The 19,618-nt window shown below is 34.0% G+C and overlaps 1 protein-coding gene across 1 annotated transcript; it reads left to right on the forward strand.

Moving 5' to 3' along the window:
- Positions 1-3,808: 3,808 nt before the first annotated feature.
- LOC109053955 (macrophage mannose receptor 1-like) lies at positions 3,809-19,319 on the forward strand. Its single transcript, XM_042747719.1, has 12 exons — positions 3,809-3,943; positions 12,180-12,563; positions 12,661-13,017; positions 14,181-14,549; positions 14,652-15,029; positions 15,316-15,690; positions 15,782-16,126; positions 16,304-16,672; positions 17,052-17,444; positions 17,681-17,689; positions 17,990-18,066; positions 18,922-19,319. Exons 1-12 carry the CDS (start codon positions 3,919-3,921, stop codon positions 19,000-19,002), a joined length of 3,162 nt encoding a protein of 1,053 aa, XP_042603653.1. The 5' UTR covers positions 3,809-3,918; the 3' UTR covers positions 19,003-19,319.
- Positions 19,320-19,618: the final 299 nt, after the last annotated feature.

The raw sequence follows: 19,618 nt of genomic DNA on the forward strand, positions 1-19,618 counted from the left end.
TTCAAAGGGGGCTTGAGCACCCACACTTTTTCTTCCTCGAGTTTTTTTTTTCACATTTTTTACGTGTATTTATGCTTTGGTTTGAAAGCAAACAATGCATCTGTGCAGCGCGGCTGACACAGAAGAGCATACGCCATCTGCGTACAGCTCAGAATTGCCAAAATGACGATACAATGATTTGGAGAGACACAGAGGAGAGGAATTGTTGAATAAAGTCATCATTTTTGTTTTCTTCGTGTACAAAAAGTATTCTCGTCGTTTCATAACGTTACGGTTGAATCACTGATGGCAGATTGACTATTCTGACGATGCTTTTCATACTTTGCTGGACCTTGTCACTGTTATTTATTTGGCAGTTTATGGGACAGTCTCAAGCCTCCTTGTTTTCATGCAAAATATCTTAAATTGTGTTCCGAAGATGAACTAGGCTTTTATGGGTTTGGAACGACAATGGGGGTAAGTGAATAATGACAAAATTTTCATTTTGGGATGGAGTAACCCTTTAAGACACTTACGTTTTAGACACAATATTGACTGTTTTTGCTTTATTTCGCCAACAAATATAATTCCAATCTGCATCTCTGAGCAACATGACACTGTTTTGTTCCTGAATGAATTAACCGTTTAAATGATTCGGTTCAATCGCAATGACTCACTTATTAACAGTGACTTGCTGCCACCTACTGACAGTTTTAATTTCACATTTAAAGTATCTTCATTAAAAAAAAAAAAAAAAAAAAAAATCAAATATCAGTATCCGATGTTTTATGTTTAAAATTTCAAAACATTTTAATGCATTAATGCAACTCTTAATGCATTTGTAACTGCAGTTTAAATGCATTAATGTCCTGCATTAAGCAGTGTGTAAATGCATCTAAATTCCACTTCTAATGTAGCTTCTATCTTTTCTCTGCATTGCAAAAATTAACTTTGTCAATACTGATTTCATTTGCTTGGTAACAGCCCAATGACTTATTCTAATTGACTGGTTAAATTTAAGAATGTGACTGAAAAATGATGCACACTTAGAAAAATGGCTTTATAAGTAAAAATTTCCATAAAAGTTAAAAAGTCAATTTAAACTTATTGGAAAAGATTAATTTCTATCACTGCTGTGAAGTGAACACCACACAGAATATGCAGAATATCAAAAAACTTTAGAAGTCAGCTGCCCATGGTAGTCCTTAAGATATCAGCACAATAACACACTCAGCAAAATATTGTCTAATTATTGTTATCGATAAAAATCCCAGAAAATATTGTGATTTTTTTTTTTTTGTCAATATCGCACACCCCTAATATATTTAACATTTTGTTTAGAAAAAAATTTAAATAAATATGAGAAGTGCCCTTTTTTCCACTTGAGACCCTGCCCCTCAAAATATCTGTGCACATCCCTGGTCATGTGTCAAATTAGTTAAAAACCTGGCTTAGCTCCAACTCTCCCAGCTTGAATTTGACAAAAACAGAAATTTTACTTGTCGGTCCCCCAACTGTAACAAAAAAACATAATTAATCCCCCTAGAATTGTCCTTGAAGCTACATCAATTTTTCCAATTGTCGCTGTCAAAAATTTAGGTATCACTCTTGACTCTTCACTCAATCTAGATGCTTATATTACTAAACTCTCCAAAGCTGCATTGTTTCAACTTCGGCGTATTACCAAACTCTGTTCCTTCATGAGCCCAAAAGATGCTGAACATGTACTAGTACATGCATTTATCGCATCCTGCCTTGAATACTGTAATCTTTTTTTCTGGATTACCAGTACGCTACATCTCCCGTTTGCAATATATTCAAAATTCTGCTGCAAGAATGTTAACATACACTAAATGGTCTGCTCTTATCACTCCTATTCTATTTAACCTCCACTGGTTACCTGTGTCCTCTCGTATGACTTATAAAATTCTTCTGCTTGCCTTTAAGTCACTCCACAGTCTTGCACCCACTTATCTCTCTGACCTACTTTCTCCCTATATTCCCTCTCATCTACTTTGATCATCTGGAGGGGAACTTTGTGTTCCGAGATCTCACCTTTCATCTATGGGAGGGAGATCTTTCTCTGTTATGGCTCCTAAACTTTGGAACTCATTGCCCCTGTGTCTTCAGTCAGTAACCACACTGCACAAATTTAAGTCTAAACTCAAAACGTACTGTATCTGTTCCAACAATATTACCGGTCATTATATGTTTCTTCTTAAACAGTTATGGTTTAATTCTGTATCTGGCTGTCTGTATTATTACTATGGTTTGCAACTGCATGTCCTGGACTTGGCAAATGTCTACTGTCCATCTATGTATGTATTACGGAGCCCCGCACATGACATGCAGGAAAAAATAGTAAGCTAAATCGTGTGCACGGTTTAGTATTTTGTTCCCTCGAATTATACATTGTGCACATGATTTATAATTTGAGAGAACAAATTAGTAAATTGTGCGCACGATTTAGCAAATCGAAGGAACAAAATAGTAATCGTGTGCGCGTTTTAGTACATCGAGGCAACAAATGAGTAAATCATGCACACATTATTATTTTTTTTTCTTGCATGTGTGGGGCTCCGTAATGTATTGATTTCTTGTATTGCTTTTGTCATTGTGAAGCATCTGTGAGCTTGGGAAAGGTGCTACAAATTAAACTTATTTTTATTATTACTTCAGAGCATCAACAAAGTGGTTAGATTCAGGTGGATGAGGGAAATGTCATACATACACAGGTGTTTTTGATTAAGGACTGAGATAATCAAAGGTTTTCTATAAGGTTCTGTCATGTGTTTCTCACTTTCAGTTTTCATATAGCCAGTAAAATGTGAACTTACAGGGTTTGTTTAAACTCTCTGGCACCTTGTTCGTCTGCTTTTGCATTAGTACAGACAGTTGCTGTCTCTTTTAAAACACGCTCAGCCCAATCATGTCTATTTAGTACAATCACCATTAATGAAATAAGAATTTACAGACCAGTCAACAACAGCTGTGAAAACAATGTAAAGGATAGTGGTGAGTCACACAGCAATGTTGTTGATTTAAGCAAAAATAAATAAATAAATAATAATGTACCTATAAAAAAAAAAACAATTAAATCCTGGTCTATTTTAGTAGAGTAGGTCAGATAAATGTTGCTAAAAAATCCAGGTAAACAGTTCACAATCTGAAACAATCTGTGAATTTTAAATGGTTTCTTTCACTCTAAATCTGTGCAAACATAGTCTACATTCAAGCCAGTATATCATATTTCTTTATTTGTTTAGATACATAACCAGGACACACAGACATCTGATACTTAAATTCCTCTTTGGACATAATCTGTATTATTATTCTTTGGGTTTTTTTTTTGTTTGTTTTTTATGTGGGTGTGTTACTTTGAATTGCTTTGATTTGTCATTTATGGTTTTTTTCAATACCTCTCCCTGACTAATTGTGATTTGTGTTGTGCTTTGTCAGGTCTTGACTTTGGTACACGATTCCCTTGTTTTTCATGATATCAAGTTCTTTTTTCCTTTTTTTTTTAGTATGAAAAGCTACTGTAGAAATTAAATGGAAATCTGCTGAACAGAAATTCATTCATGCATTCTTTAATTTACAGCATGTCTCTTACTTTATGCTTTTACTAAGGAAGTCTAACAGGTTGGCTGATTTTGAGGTAACATACAGATCCTATCTATATTTTGTATATTTTTGCTGAACAAACTCATGCTGGTAGCTAGTTAGGCGGGCCTAACAGGTTTTGTGATTTTATAGAAGAACCCGCCCACATTTTGCAATAAATATAAATACAGCCTCAAACATACCTGTAAACTAGTGAGCTTGACAGGGGACTTGAAGTCAACAACAATTTTGACAAAACTGGTGCTTAATTACTTTTTCTAACACATGTGTAAATGATCTATTACAATATAACAGGCATAATTTTCCTCCAGAGCAATGTTTTCACTGGTATTATTCTCAGGTATGGAACCTTTTTACTTCTTTTGAATCCTTATCTTGGTTATTTAAAAATATACGTGGGCAGAGGGGGTACAGCAGTCCACCACTGCAAAATACTTCTGTTTTTGCATTCTTGCTAAATTATTAAATGTTTTATGAAAATCTGTCCTTTTCACATTTTCATTGTCACAAATGTGCTTATTAGATTTATGACCTAGAAACTAGAAAAGAAAGAACTTAGAATTTTCCTTATTTCATGTCATCATTTTCTTTGTTCATTTCCAGTTTAAATTATACTTTGGCGGTTCCCTTGCCTTTCTTGTTATCAATTTCTGTATTCATGTTTCCTGTATTTGAGAATGAAGTTGAAATGTAAAATTTAAATTCAAATTTACAGAACTTTAAGTCCTAATTTAAATCATCATCAACAATGATAAAGATCCTGATGTGTAAAAAGCTAGTGTTGAATTTCAATGAAAAGCTGCTGAACAAAACATTCATATTTTCTTCAGTATACAACAAGAATTTCACTTTATGTTTTTAATGAGTTTTTAATGAGTTAATCTTGACAAGTTTGTTAATGTTAATGTTAAAGTTCTGCTTTAAAAAGTTGGTAAGTTAATTATAGGCCACCTAACAGGTTTTGTGATGTTAAAGAAATGAGTCACACCCATATTATGGATTTTGCTATAAAGAGAGCTTGAGAAAAAGAAAAAAAAGGCCTAGTGAGACAGGAAACTTGAAGTATTGAATCCTAACAGAAAGTAACAATTTCGACAAATGATTTCGGCAAAAATACTTTTGTAACAAATTTATAATTTTTTTTTTGTTTTTTTACATTAGAACAGGCATAGTTTTTCTCCACAGACATGTTTTCACTTCTACTGTTCTCAGGTATGGAACATTTTTAGTTATTTTAGCCTAATCTCAGTTATTTCAAATATTATTAGGGGTAGGCCACTGTAAGCAATGTTCCTCCAAATTTTTTTTTTCTTGCCGAGCAAAACTTTTCTCTATTGGGCGGACATTTCGGCCACCTGAGCAAAACATTCTTTACACCAGACCTGTACAGCACATACACACACCCACACAAAAAATGTGTAACTTTTAACTTTAATGTGCTATTTATATTTGATTTGACCCTTGATGTAACTAAATGATGTACATTTTAGGTTACCTGAGAATTTTTTTTTTTTTTTTTTTACAGTATATATAATACACTGTATCTATTTGATAAAAAATACTTTGATAAGTACAATAATATTGTGAAATATTATATACTCTAAAATAGAATTTATTCATGTGAAGTAAAGCTGAATTTTCAGCATCATTATTCCTGTCTTCAGTGTCATATGATCCTCCAGAAATCATTCTAATATGCTGATTTATAATCCATGTTGGAAACAGTTGTGTGTAACGGGGTGACAGGGACGAGAGATGTGTTTATTAAGCTTTTATTAATAAACATGGTCAAAACACAGGCAGGGTCAAACATCAGCAAACGGGTATGGTACGGGCAAGACACAAGATAGTCCAAGAAACAGGCAAGGGTCAATCTACGGCAAACATAATCCAACAGGGCAAGGCAAGAGATAATAGCAATAGTCCAGGCAGGGGCAAACAGAATCCAAATGGTAAGACAATTGGGCAATCTGAAATATACAGGCAAAGATCTTCACACAGGAAAACAGGCAAGGCAAGACTAGACTAGACTAGGAACTAGAATGACAACTGGCTCCGTAAAGTAGCTACCGCTAGAAGAGTGATAAATGCTAAACAATACTCAGCCTTGAATGGTGGTGAAAGACTGGTTTATATAGTATGTGTTATTGGTAGCAGCTGCGTGTGATTGGTTTCAGGTGAGCTTGTGATTAGTGCAACGGAGCAGTCTGTGTAGTGTGAGAGTCCATGTGGAGAGCGGGTGACCTCTGGTGGTGAGTTAATGGAAGTTTATAGACCGGATTCATGACATTGTGCTTATTTTTTGGCACCTGTGAAATTTTTCAGGATTCTTTGATAAATAAAAAGTTTAAAAGAACAGTGTTTATTCAAAGTAGAAATTTTCTGTTACAATATACACTCCTCAAAAGGTTGGGGTCAGTAGGCTAAATTTGATTTTTTTTTTTTTAAATAAATTAATACTTTTATTCAGCAAGGATGTGTTAAAAGGATAAAAAATGATAGTAAAGACTTATTGTTAGAAAAGATTTTGATTTTGAATAAATGCTGTTCTTTTTAACTTTTTATTAATCAAAGAATCAAAGACACAAGTTTCAACACTGACAATAAATCAGAATATTAGAATAATTTCTGAAGGATCATGTGATACTAAAAACTGGAGCAATGATGCTGAAAATTCAGCTTTCATGTGAATAAATTATATTTTAAAGTATATTAAAATAGTAAACCAATATTAGAAATTGCAATAATATTTCACAATATTACTGTTATCAAATAAATACAGCCTTGATGAGCATAAGAGACTAAAAAACAAGGTCAATTATTTATTAGGTTTATAATATAGGCCTAACATAATATAATCTAGACTAATATAGTATCAAAACAAACTGAAGCATTAAAACTGAGAAGTGTACGTTTTATATATATATACATTACCGGTCAAAAGTTTGGGATCAGAACGATTTGTAATGTTTTTTACAGGAGTTTCTTATGCTCATCAAGGCTGCATTTATTTGTTCAAAAATACAGGAAAAAACTATTATATTGTGAAATATTATTATGATGTAAAATAACGTTTTTCTATTTTAATAAACATTAAAATCTCATTTATTCCGGTGATTCAAAGCTGAATTTTTAGCATCATTACTCCAGTCTTCAGTGTCACATGACCCTTCAGAAATCATTCTTATATGCTGATTTATTATCAGTGCTGGAAACTGTGCTGCTTAATATTTTTTTGAAACCTGTGATACTTTTTTCAGGATTCTTTGATGAATAAAAAGTTAAAAAGAAGAGCATTTATTTAAAATAGAAATATTTTCTAACAATATACACTACCGTTCAAAAGATTGGGGTCAGTAGATTTTTATTCTTTTTTTTTTTTTTTGAAAGAAATTAAAACTTTTATTCAGCAAGGATGTGTTACATTTTTAAGATGTAATAGCAAAGATTTATATTGATAGAAAAGATTTATATTTTAAATAAATGCTGTTCTTTTTAACTTTTTATTGATCAAAGAATCCTGAAAAAAGTATAGCCGTTTCCAAAAAAATATTTGGCAGCACAACTGTTGACAACATTGATAATTCTAATAATAAATCGGCATATAAGAATGATTTCTTAAGGATCATGTGACACTTTATACTGGATTAATGGCTGATGGAAAATAAGCTTTGCATCACAGAAATAAATTATATTTTAAAGGATATTAAAATAAAAACTATTTTATATTGTAATAACAATTTCCAAGAATACTGTTTTTTTCTGTATTTTTGATCAAATAAATGCAGCCTTGATGAGCATAAGAGACTTTTTTTTAAAAAAACATTACAAGTCTTACTGATCCCAAACTTTTGAACAGTAGTGTGTATATATACATACATACACACACACACACATATATATATATATATATATATATATATATATATATATATATATATATATATACTGTATATATATATATATATATATATATATATATATATATATATATATATATATAAAGTTAACATGTGAATTCTAATTAAGTACAGTTTGCACAATACACCTGTCTGTGACTAAAAATGTCTCTGAGTTTTTTTTTTTACCGTTCTGTGCCCATCATCCGCTATTTCCACCACTTAAACAAGCCTCTATTCTTTAATACATGAGGACGTTTTATTTCACATGTTCATTGCATTTCGTCCGCGCCCATTGAAGTATTTGTTTTCTACAGCGCTTCATTTGGCGCACACCATTCTCTTTCTATGGAACCTGTTAACCGCCCTGACCCGTTCTAACTCTATAGCGATATCACCTCGGTTTGCCCGAGCACTGCAATTCTTTCACTTTTTCTAGAATTCAATCAAATGGCTTTCCTACGGAAGTTCTAAGCGGCCATGCATTATATATTTTTTTTCTTTTTGTTTTCTCGTTATAACGACTTAATTTTCTCGTTATCTCGACATAACGAAGGTCGTTTTCTCGTTATAACGACTCAATTTTCTCGTTATCTCGACATAACGAAGTTCGTTTTCTCGTTATAACGACTTACTTAATTTTCTCTAAGAATTTACAAAACTGCGCCAGCAGGTGGCACTATAGACCTGAATATAACTGATGGGGTGTTGCATACTATCCACTTTACTGTACGCGGACCTTCCTCGTGATCGCTATAATTTGTGCAGTCTTGTTTATTACTGACATTTAATTAATTCATAAATGTTAAATGCTTGAATCAATATGAATATTTTGTGTATTAAGTTCCTGCTAGATGCAGTTTCACCAACGCATTCTGTTTCATCAATAACTGATCAAAACCAAGGTTGACATCACTGTATTCTGTTTGCACCAATATATATTATATTTGTGCTTCTTTTAGGCTCATGATTAATTTAAATTTAATTTTAATTTAATGATTAGGTAGTTAATAAGCGGAGATGTTTCTGTTTATCTACAGTAGGACGGGATTTAACGATGTAGGATGATGTGCTTCTTTTCCTTATTACTAATCTTTATTGTTAACCATATTGATGAGAAATGTGATGTATATGTAAAATCCATAGGCTAATTTAATTCAGTTTTGTTCTGTAATGTTGTAATGGTTTTTTTCTACACACACACACACATAGGCTACACTACACGTACACATGAACGCTCTTTTCAAACAGAAGCTTGTAACACACATGATATCTGCCACATAATGACTACTACAAATTACAAATTATATATAATTTTATTTCATATAAAGGGAAAATTAAAAGTGAGTTTAATCCAAGCAGCTCTAATTGGCGCGGTGTTGCCATTTAAACATGTTAATTACAAAAAAAAAACGTTCGTTGTACTGTCTCTGGAAAAAATCAACAGTGATTGATCAGCCTTTATTTATACAGTATTGTAGACGTTATTATTACCTAGGCGAAGCAAAATTTGCTGAAATATAGGCTACAGTAAGAGCGCCTGCATGGCTGTCCATCAGATGCCTGTCAAAGTTGAGTTCGTTACTATAGCAACAGTAAAACTTTCATGTCGTTATAACGAGAAAACAAACTTTCGTTATGTTGAGATAACGAGAAAATTAAGTTGTTATAACGAGAAAACGACTTTCGTTATGTCGAGATAACGAGAAAATTAAGTCGTTATAACGAGAAAACAAAAAGGAAAAAAATTATAATGAATGGCCGCTTAGAACTTCCGTACTTTCCCGACTCATTTTTTGCGCGGCACATTATTTCTTCTGCGCGGCCACACGCAGCTAAGAGGGAACACTGACTGCAAGTTGTTGATGGTTTTTTACTATTTATTTATTTATTTATTTATTTGCGCCTCAATAATAATAGTCAGTTTGTTGTTTTGTGTAAACTGAGCAAGATTATTCTAGTCATGTAAAAGCAAAAGTTGTTTTGTTGACCTTTTGAAAATGTGTCTAAATGTTCCAATTTTATGTTGAACAACTTTGCACAAGTTCCTAGCATGAATTTCCTAAAAAAAAAAAATGGTAACAATTTTTAGAGAGCGATCATTGTTTCACATTTTACCAGCTTAATTTTTACTGGACATGGAAAACAGTAGCGATCATGGTGGCTGGCACCCATTGGTTGTTCAGGAAAAATGGTTAAGAACGTGAAGGTTATTCTTGGCTTGATGAGTGCAGTTTTCTTTTCTGTGTCATATTGAAACACAAGTTGGAATTGGACATATCATATGATCTCTTAAAAAAACAAATAGCTTAAGTCAGCCATAAACATTATTTACTAGTTGGTGGCAGGAGGTATTAAGGGAGGCACATTCTCATTCTAGAGAGCATTTAGTTGAATAAAAATCAGTGCAGTTTGAGATGAGTCAGCTTTATAAAATTCCCAGTTATTAATTTATTGTCTTCAGAATGTGCATTTCTTGTTTGTAATTCCATTATTATAAATCTTACATCGGAACTACTGCTGCTCTTCCTTGTTAATGTGTTACAACCATTTGGCTTATGTTTAATGTAACTTCCTTAAAGGTGCTGTATGTAAGTTTTTGTCTCTACTAAGTCATAAAAATACCATAATATGTTTGCATATATTTAAGAAACATGTTAAGTTAGCATACTTGTTTATCTGAAAAACAATGCTACAGTCAGTTATTCTCCTTTGAAAATGTGCGTTCCGGGCCGGAATGTTGGTCTCTTGCCTCGTCCAAATACCCACACTTGCGATCTTGGCCACTTGAGAGCACGTGCACTCGACAGGAAGTAAGTGTGCAAGACTGTCCAAGTTCTTAAAAACGCTAAAGCGCAGTCCACACTGTCTTGAATATAGCTCCGGAGCAGTATTCAAGGCTTATGCCTTGTCCAAATACTCACACTTGCGGTCTTTGCACTTGACTACTTGTATGAGGTATTTCCTGTATTTGGCCCAAATGTTCAAGTGAGGATGAAAACCACAAGTGTGTGTCGAACTTTTCATTACCTGATGGGACACACTTATAGTATTTATTTTTATATATAGCTTTATTTTAATTTTAAATACTTTGCATTTTAAAATCAACTTCTAAATTTCTTTTCAGTGGTCACTATAACATAACATAATTTTAATTTGTGGTGCTTCTAATTAAGTGGTAAAAAGCAGTTCCAAATTTTGTGATATAAAATAAGGATAATGTGTGGTTGTAGATCTAAACAAAACACTTGTTATGTCCAAGGAAGGAATGAAAAAAAGTGGGGAGTTTTGACCTCATATTTGGATACCTTTTCACATTATAGAAAGAGATTTTTCTACCTTGTCTTCTTTTGAACTTACAGGTCATTTTGAGATTCAGAGTGGTGTATCTTAGATAAACATTTTTGGTTTATGGGGGTTTGTGGTTTGGACCTTATACTGACACCTATAAGGGTAATTAATGGTCAATTTTCACTGCCATTATAGAAATTGATTTCTTGCGGACTTCCAATGGCTGCTGTGTGCACGTGACCATTAAGTCCACAAGAACATAGGGTGTCCCATTCGTCATGTTAGCTTTCAGAAGGGTGTACGCCAGTGTTGGGGAAAGTTACTTTTAAAAGTAATGCCTTACAATATTGCGTTACTCCCTAAAAAAGTAACTAAATACGTTACTTAGTTACTTTTTATGGAAAGTAATGTGTTACATTACTTTTACTTTCACGTTACTTTTTAAATATGAGCAGGGCTTGGTTGTTTTTAATATAAGAAGTTCTATTTATAGCAAATGTAAAAGCCCTTTCACACCAAAAAGTGTACTGAATAAACCTCAGGCTGAAGGAAAAGTAAATTCACGTCTGTACAGTAGAACACAGGAGAAGAAGGTTCAACACTCTTCAGCAATAAAAAAAAAACAATGAAGCACAATTGTTAGTTTATCTAAAGTAATTTTTGATTATTAGTATGGTTGAACTGGATCATTAAAGGTCAGCAGCAAAGACACTGTTAATAAAATGGGAATAGATACATTTGTGTTATTTTATATATTTAGTTATTGCAGGTTTGCGTCATATTCTGAGTTTGCATTTGGTCAGCAGCAAAGACACTGGATGAATACTAAATCTGTTTTGTTTTTTTTTGTTTTTTTGTGAGTGGGATGAATTAATGCACATTCACATTTAGTCTAGAACTACAGTAACATCATGTTCACACAGCGCACACAACGCCTCCATACTTCCGATTTCTCCCAATATGGGAACAGGAGGCTTGTCAGTCAAAAAAATGGGAATACAAAGTAACTGGCGTTACTTTTTTGAAAAAGTAACTCAGATATTTTCTTGTAAATTAAAAAGTAATGCGTTACTTTACTAGTTACTTGAAAAAAGTAATTTGATTACGTAACTCGCGTTACTTGTAATGCATTACCCCCAACACTGGTGTACGCAAAGTCCCCTTCTGCGGCCACTATGCGCCCTAGATGCACACTTCTTCCAAGCCCACATAAGGCGAGCTCCACAGCAGACTTCTACCTGACAGTCAAAGTGCCATTAAATCATGAAAATGTGGACTCAGGATTTGGGACAGGGCCTCTAGTATCTGATAATGGACATACATAATTGAGATAGAATCATGTGGTCATGCGATCTCAACATAATACAACTTTTGTGTTTTCAACAGGTTTCTTTACCCTCATACTGTGTTCCCCTCAGTATGTCTTTGTGAATGAATCCAAGACTTGGGAAGAAGCTCAGAGATACTGTAGAGACAAATACACTGATCTGGCCACCATTGAAAATGAACAACAAACTTTCCAGTTGATGGACACAGTGAATGATTATTCCAATGATTTGGCCTGGATTGGACTCTATGATGATCTGAACAGTTGGAATTGGACTCTAGAGGACAGTGATTTCTTCCAGGTTGAAGATAAAAACTTCAGGAACTGGTATAACCAAGGACCAGGGAATTCTGGAGCACAAAGTCTGTGTGTTTATATGCACAGTGGGATATGGTATACAGCAAGCTGCTCCAATGCATTTTATTCTACGGTCTGCTATGATGGTGAGCTGGTCCTTTAAAATACATAAAACAGTGAACAAAACTGAAAACAACTAAACCATCCTTTCTCTAAACTAAATCTGATATTCATATTTTTCAGGAAGAGAAAATGCCAGTGCTACTTATGTTATCATTTACCAGTACAAAACCTGGACTGAAGCTCAGAGTTACTGCAGAGAACATCACACAGACCTCATCAGTATCAGAAATGAGGTTGAAAACCAGAAGATCCAGTATTTCTTACAAAATTATTATTATTATTATTATTATTATTCCAGTGTTTGGATTGGTCTGTACAGAACCAGATCTTGGTCAGACCAGAGCAACTCTTCATTTACTTACTGGAGCGCATGGCAACCAGATACTGCAGGAACCTGCACTGCAGTGTCATTTAGTGACTCTGGGAAATGGACTGATGAAAACTGCAATTATGCATTTCCTTTCTTTTGTCACAATGGTGAGAAGATCTCAAAGGCCATTCAGAGCAAGGACGATGACTAACAATAGCAATAAAAATACACAGCACAACTATTAAAACTTTTAAGTTCACAACAAAACTATAACAATGATAAGGAATGATATCACTTTTGGAGTCTCTTTTAGAATGATTTTTCCAGCTGATGAGTGATAATATCTTTGACAATTAGCTAATCAGAATTCACTTGAGCATTTGAAGTGGCAGACAACATAACTGCAGTGTGCTTAAAAATAAACAGAATTTTATTGTGCATTGGTGTGGACACTAATGTAGTTACCATTCTTGGTGTGAACGGCCCTTTAATAGGTTAATAGTTCACCCAAAATTTTTAATTCATAATTGATTCACCCTCATGTCATTCCAAATCTGTATGCATTTCTGTCTTCTATGGAATGCAATAAATAAATAAATAACCTCAAAATATCTTCTTGGATGTTCTACAGAAAATAAAAAAATTTAACAACATGAGGGTGAGTAATTGATGACAGGATTTTTATTTTTGGGTGAACATCTTTTTGTCATTAACATTTGCTTGGAAAGTAATCCATGAAATCCTTCCCATATTGCCTCAATGTGATCATATCTATTGCGAGAAAGTACAGACATACAGTTTAATGAGGTTAAAGAGTCAAAGTCTAATCTAAATCTGCAAATAAACTAAGCTCTTAGAACTTACAAATGTAAAATAAATGTTATGATTTTAAAAACACTGATCATGTGAACTCCTTTTACAAAAATCACATGCTTTTTGGATAATCTGAAATCATGTTTGAGAACATGATAATAAGGATTGACACAAACATTAAAAGTTCATGCAGTTTGATGGCTGATGTCATTAAAGTAAAAGGAAAACAACAACAACATATTTTGATATTTGCCTCCATTTTTCAATTCAACTTTTCACTCAGTGTTAATCACATCATTTAAAATAATAAAGATTTCATTAAATGTAAAAAATGCTAAATCTTTGGTAGCAGTCTCAGATTTTGGACTCCACTGAATTCATCAGGAATATTTAAAATACTTCGATATATTCAAAACACACACACACACACACACACACACACACACACACACACACACACACACACACACACACACACACACACACTTAAAACTTCATTTGTTTCCTCTATTGATAGCATCAGCATCATCCCGCCAGTACCACTTTGTGAATGAGTCTAAGACCTGGACTGAAGCTCAGAGTTACTGCAGACAGAATTACACTGATCTGGCCACCATTGAGAACATGGAGGAAATGAACAGACTGATTAACACAGTTAATGGGAGTTACTATGGTTCAGCCTGGATTGGACAGTATGATAATGTGAACAGCTGGAGGTGGTCACTGGAAGACAATGATTTCTATCAGGAAGGAGAGAGAGATTTCAGGAACTGGTATCATGAACCAGACAACAGTGGTGGGAACCAGTTGTGTGTTTATATGGATTCTAATGGAAAATGGTATGATATGGCATGTGACAACACACTCCCATTTGTTTGTTATGATGGTAAGGACATTTCATTATTATTATTATTATTTTTTTAATAATTTAGATATTTTTTCAGTGAGACCTAATGCGCATATACATTTGTCAAATTTCATATCTCAGGTAGAGACACTGCCACAGAGAATTACATCTTTATTTATAACCGGAAAACCTGGTCAGAGGCTCGTAGATACTGCAGAGAATATTACACAGATCTCGCCAACGTGAGAAATCAGACTGAGAACCAGAGGATCCTTGAGAAAACAAATGGATATGGAGTCTGGATCGGCCTGTACAGAAACAGAGTTTGGTCAAACAGTCAGAATACTACATATCAAAACTGGAGGCCATACATTCCTGGGTTACAGGCGCAACCAGACAATGGCAATAATCAATACTCTGAGTATGGATATCAGCACTGCACTGCAGTATCATTCAGATATTCAGGCCGATGGACAGATGAGATCTGTGTATCCAGCATGCCTTTCTTCTGCTACAGCAGTAAGTTCAGTTGCTTTGTTGGATGCCATTATTTGCCAAGAATGAGAAAGACTTAAATCTCCTTTCTCCAACATGAAAGATTTCATTTGTCCAGATGTAAAACACATTTAATCTGTTTTATAATTCATTTTATTTGGTATGCAATCATTACCGGAAAATAATTAATTAACTACTAATTTGTAAAATGACAATTTGTTCACAATATCATGGTTTATTGGTACATCAGTGACCAGTTCATGGCAACATTTTTATTTTATTTTTTTCTTTGCTGTAAATCAATTCACAGGAACCTGCACACAATCTTCATGCACCCGTCAGTATCACTTTGTGTCTGAATCTAAGACCTGGACTGAAGCTCAGATATACTGCAGACAGAACTACACTGATCTGGCCACCATTGATAACATGGAGGAAATGAACAGACTCATTAAAACAGTACGTGACACTTACTATGGATCAACTTGGATTGGACTCTATGACGATATGAACAGCTGGAGATGGTCTCTGGATAATGCAGCATTAGGGGGAGGTTTTAAAAGCTGGTATGTTCAGCAACCAGTGAACTCATATGGACAGAGTCTGTGTGTGTACATGTCATACTATCAGGGAACGTGGAGTGAAGTCTTTTGCCACTATACATTTCCATTTGTTTGCTATGATGGTATGTAATACAGCTGGACATTTAACCAGTAATTTGAACAATTTATTTCTGATTCCATGATATATTACATATATGAATTGTTTCCACACAGGAAGAGTGAATGCTAGTGCAAGTTATGTGTTGGTTTACCAGTCCAAAACCTGGACTGAAGCTCAGAGTTACTGCAGAGAACATCACACAGACCTCGTCAGTATCAGGAATGAGATTGAAAACTACAGGGTTCAGTCATTAATTTCACATTATTACACTGTTTGGATTGGACTGTACAGAACCAGATCTTGGTCAGATCAGAGCAACTCTTCATTCAGTAACTGGAGGACAGGACAGCCGGATAATGCTGGAAACAGTGAATACTGCACTGCAGTGTCATTTAGTGACTCTGGGAACTGGACAGATGAAAACTGCAACTTTGCATTACCTTTCATTTGCTACAGTGGTGAGTAGATCTTTAGAGTGAAAAAATAAATTGTGCCATTTTAAAGTAGTGAGACAAAGTAACAAATAAGAATAAGATTTATTATAACATTGTAAAATAAAGGGACTGATAAAATTAAGGTGTGACATGATTAAACGTGTTTCTTTTGTATTATCACATTTTTCTCCGCCCTGACAGCATTAGCATCATCCCGTCAGTATCACTTTGTGAATGAGTCTAAGACCTGGACTGAAGCTCAGAGTTACTGCAGACAGAATTACACTGATCTGGCCACCATTGATAACATGGAGGAAATGAACAGACTGATTAACACAGTTAATGGGAGTTACAATGGTTCAGCCTGGATTGGACTGTATGATGATGTGAACAGCTGGAGATGGTCACTGGAAAACAATGATTTCTATCAGGAAGGAGAGAGAGATTTCAGAAACTTCTATCATGAACCAAACAACTATGCTGGGAATGAACTGTGTGTTTACATGGATTATAATGGAAAATGGTTTGATTATTCATGTGACAATTATTTCACATTTGTCTGCTATGATGGTAAGCCATTCCAAATTGATTTTTTTTTATTTATTTTTTTTATAAATTTACATATTCAATTTCCTTTCTGTAAAACACTAATTACTAAGTCAAAGTCACAGTCAACGTTACTGTCAGTGTAAGAAAAATCTCTGGAACATGTCTTATCTTAGTTGGCCTGGATCAAAAACCCAATGTACCACCCAAAACATTTGGGTTTATTGAGTGTTATGTTGATGCAAGCAGACAATGGTAGCAAAATAAAGATGTTCAATGTTCAAATTGTAAACTTAAAAAGAATTGTAAATGTCATTGTTTTGTAAATGTATGCATTTAAAAGATGGATAGCCAGATGAATTAAGCAATGAACTGACTTATTAAATTTATGTTTTTATTTCAGATAGAGAAAACGCCACTCAGAAATATGTCTGGGTATATCAGTGGATGACCTGGAGTAGAGCTCAGAGCTACTGCAGAGAGAAATACACAGACCTGGCCAGTGTTAGGAATGAAACAGAGCATCAACAGATACTGAACATTGCACGTAGTTATGGGTATTATTATGGATATATATGGATTGGTCTGCACAGAAACAGACTGTGGTCAGATCAGAGCAGCTCTTCATTCACATATTGGTTGCCATACACTCCCTCGCTTGCTGCACAACCAGATAATGGAGCAAATGTTCAGGGAGAGCAGGGATCTCAACACTGCACTGCTGTGTCTTTACAATATTCTGGCCAGTGGACAGATGAGAGATGCTTTGCAAGTTTGCCTTTCTTCTGTTACAGTGGTGAGCAAATATACCTACAGTATTATAATGAAGTAAAAGAATAAATATCAGGCTGTTCCACACAAAAACAAGAAAATATGGATTTAAATGTGGATTCTGTAAAATAAAAAGAAACAAAAGTCTGCATAATAAGTGTAACATATGATAGTGATAAAGTTTTGCTAATGAAAGCCTTCTGTTTTTTTTTTTTTTTTTTTTTTTGCTGAACCTGATGACCATCACATAAACCTGTTCAGATGAGTATGGTATGTTTGAGTATATACTATGTAATCTATTTGTTTCTGCTGTTTTCAGTACATTAATGTACTGTAAAAGATTTTGGAGGTCTTGGAGCTTTGAAGTTTTATTCTTACAAGATTTAATTGGGACTAAAACAGAACTGAAACAAATAATTTTTTCAAGGTAGCAAATGAACAATTTATATTTTTTATTTTTGACCTCTAAAATCTTTCACAGAGTGGGTGTAATAATTGTTCATTTTAACACCTAACCTGTTCCATCTTTTTTTCTTAATTATTATTATTATTTTTATCATTATTAATCAGTTATGGGAATGCGAGTAGAAGTTACAAGCCTGGAAAATTTATCAGAGTCTCAGATTAAAGAGCTTGTGATTATACAGGTAAGTCAAAGTCAATATGACTCATTTGCCTACGGTAATGAATATTTATTATGTTTTACATAAACATTGTACTTTATACTTTAATTTATTGATACTACATATAATTTTCTATATAAACATTTAATTTCAAAAGAATGGAGGCAACATGGCAATAAATACTTTTAAATTTGAATAATAAATCAAATGAATTTATTTGATACCTAAAGGGGTCCTATTATGCTCTTTTACAAAGACTTGATTTTGTTTTGGGGGTGTACTAGAACAGGCTCTCATAGTAGGTTGTTCGAAAAACACTTTATTTTTCACATATTTAAAATTATTACAACACCTCTCTCCCCAGTCTGGCATGAACGACTCGAATAGTTCCTGTATCAAATGAAGACCCGCCTTCTGAAATATGAAATGTTGCTGTGCTGTGATTGGTTAGCTGGGCCAGTCTGTGTTGTGATTGGCAGCACTCGGCGCCTGGTCAGGAAATGTCATGCCCCTTACCATAGCCGCCTGTCAGCTTCAGTGTAAAGATTGCGCCAAAATCAAATCAATTTGAGCACGATTTAAATCCAGTTCTAACCACTCTAAGTGTCTCCGACATAGTGATAACACTCGTTGCCTTCTCTAGTGCAGCTCAACCAGGTCTCGTCCCATTCGCCTGTATTTGTGATATCACAAATCCTGGAAAATATGCATTGTAGTCCAAACGAGTCATTCGTTGTAGTTTTTGAAAAGCTCAAACAGCAACATTACAGACTAACTAAAGTTGAAAAAAAAGGGGAAAAGCATAATAGGACCCCTTTAAACAATATGACTGACATATCATATCAGCGCATGATTGTCATAAAGCTCATATATTTTCAGTTACAAGAGGAGATGATGAGGCTCGGACTTCCCAGAAATGTCACCATGAATTTAAGAGGCTATCGTAAAATCAATCCCTGACAGAGGATGTTCCAGTGGACCTATTAAATCAGTAAAGGGCTTTGTATCAAAATGAATGTACTTGATTTTAACATTAGAATGATGGAAAGTTGGGTTTATAGTACAGCGGTACATAATCAATAGTTTTTTCATGTAAAGGCATATCAGGTGACATTATACTCTTTATACCAATGATTTTCACATCAATATGATCTGAATACAAAAAAATATTAATATAAGATGATGGGTGATTTGGTGTTTGTTTTGAAGTTATGCATAACAATGATACTGAATGGTGTGTCTGTAAAATTAAATAAAGTAAAAAATTTTGAAAGGAAGCTGTGGTTGTTTTGTGGGTCTAGTATAGTACATAGGGTTTTAGTATAGTTTTAGTATAGTACATAAGGATGAAAACATGATTACAGAATCAGAATCAGAAAGAGCATTATTGCCAAGTGTGTTTTCACACCCATGGAATTCGTCTTGGTGTCAGGAGCTTCCAGTACAGAAAGTGACATAATGCAGACATGCATACAATTTAATGTAATAAAACACTAATAACAAAGAGAATAGACAATAAATTATAAATAACAATAAAGTAATACAAATATAGAGAAAAAGAAAATGTCAACAGACA

The sequence above is a fragment of the Cyprinus carpio genome, chromosome B21, assembly GCF_018340385.1.
Source record: "Cyprinus carpio isolate SPL01 chromosome B21, ASM1834038v1, whole genome shotgun sequence".
NCBI lineage: Eukaryota > Metazoa > Chordata > Actinopteri > Cypriniformes > Cyprinidae > Cyprinus > Cyprinus carpio.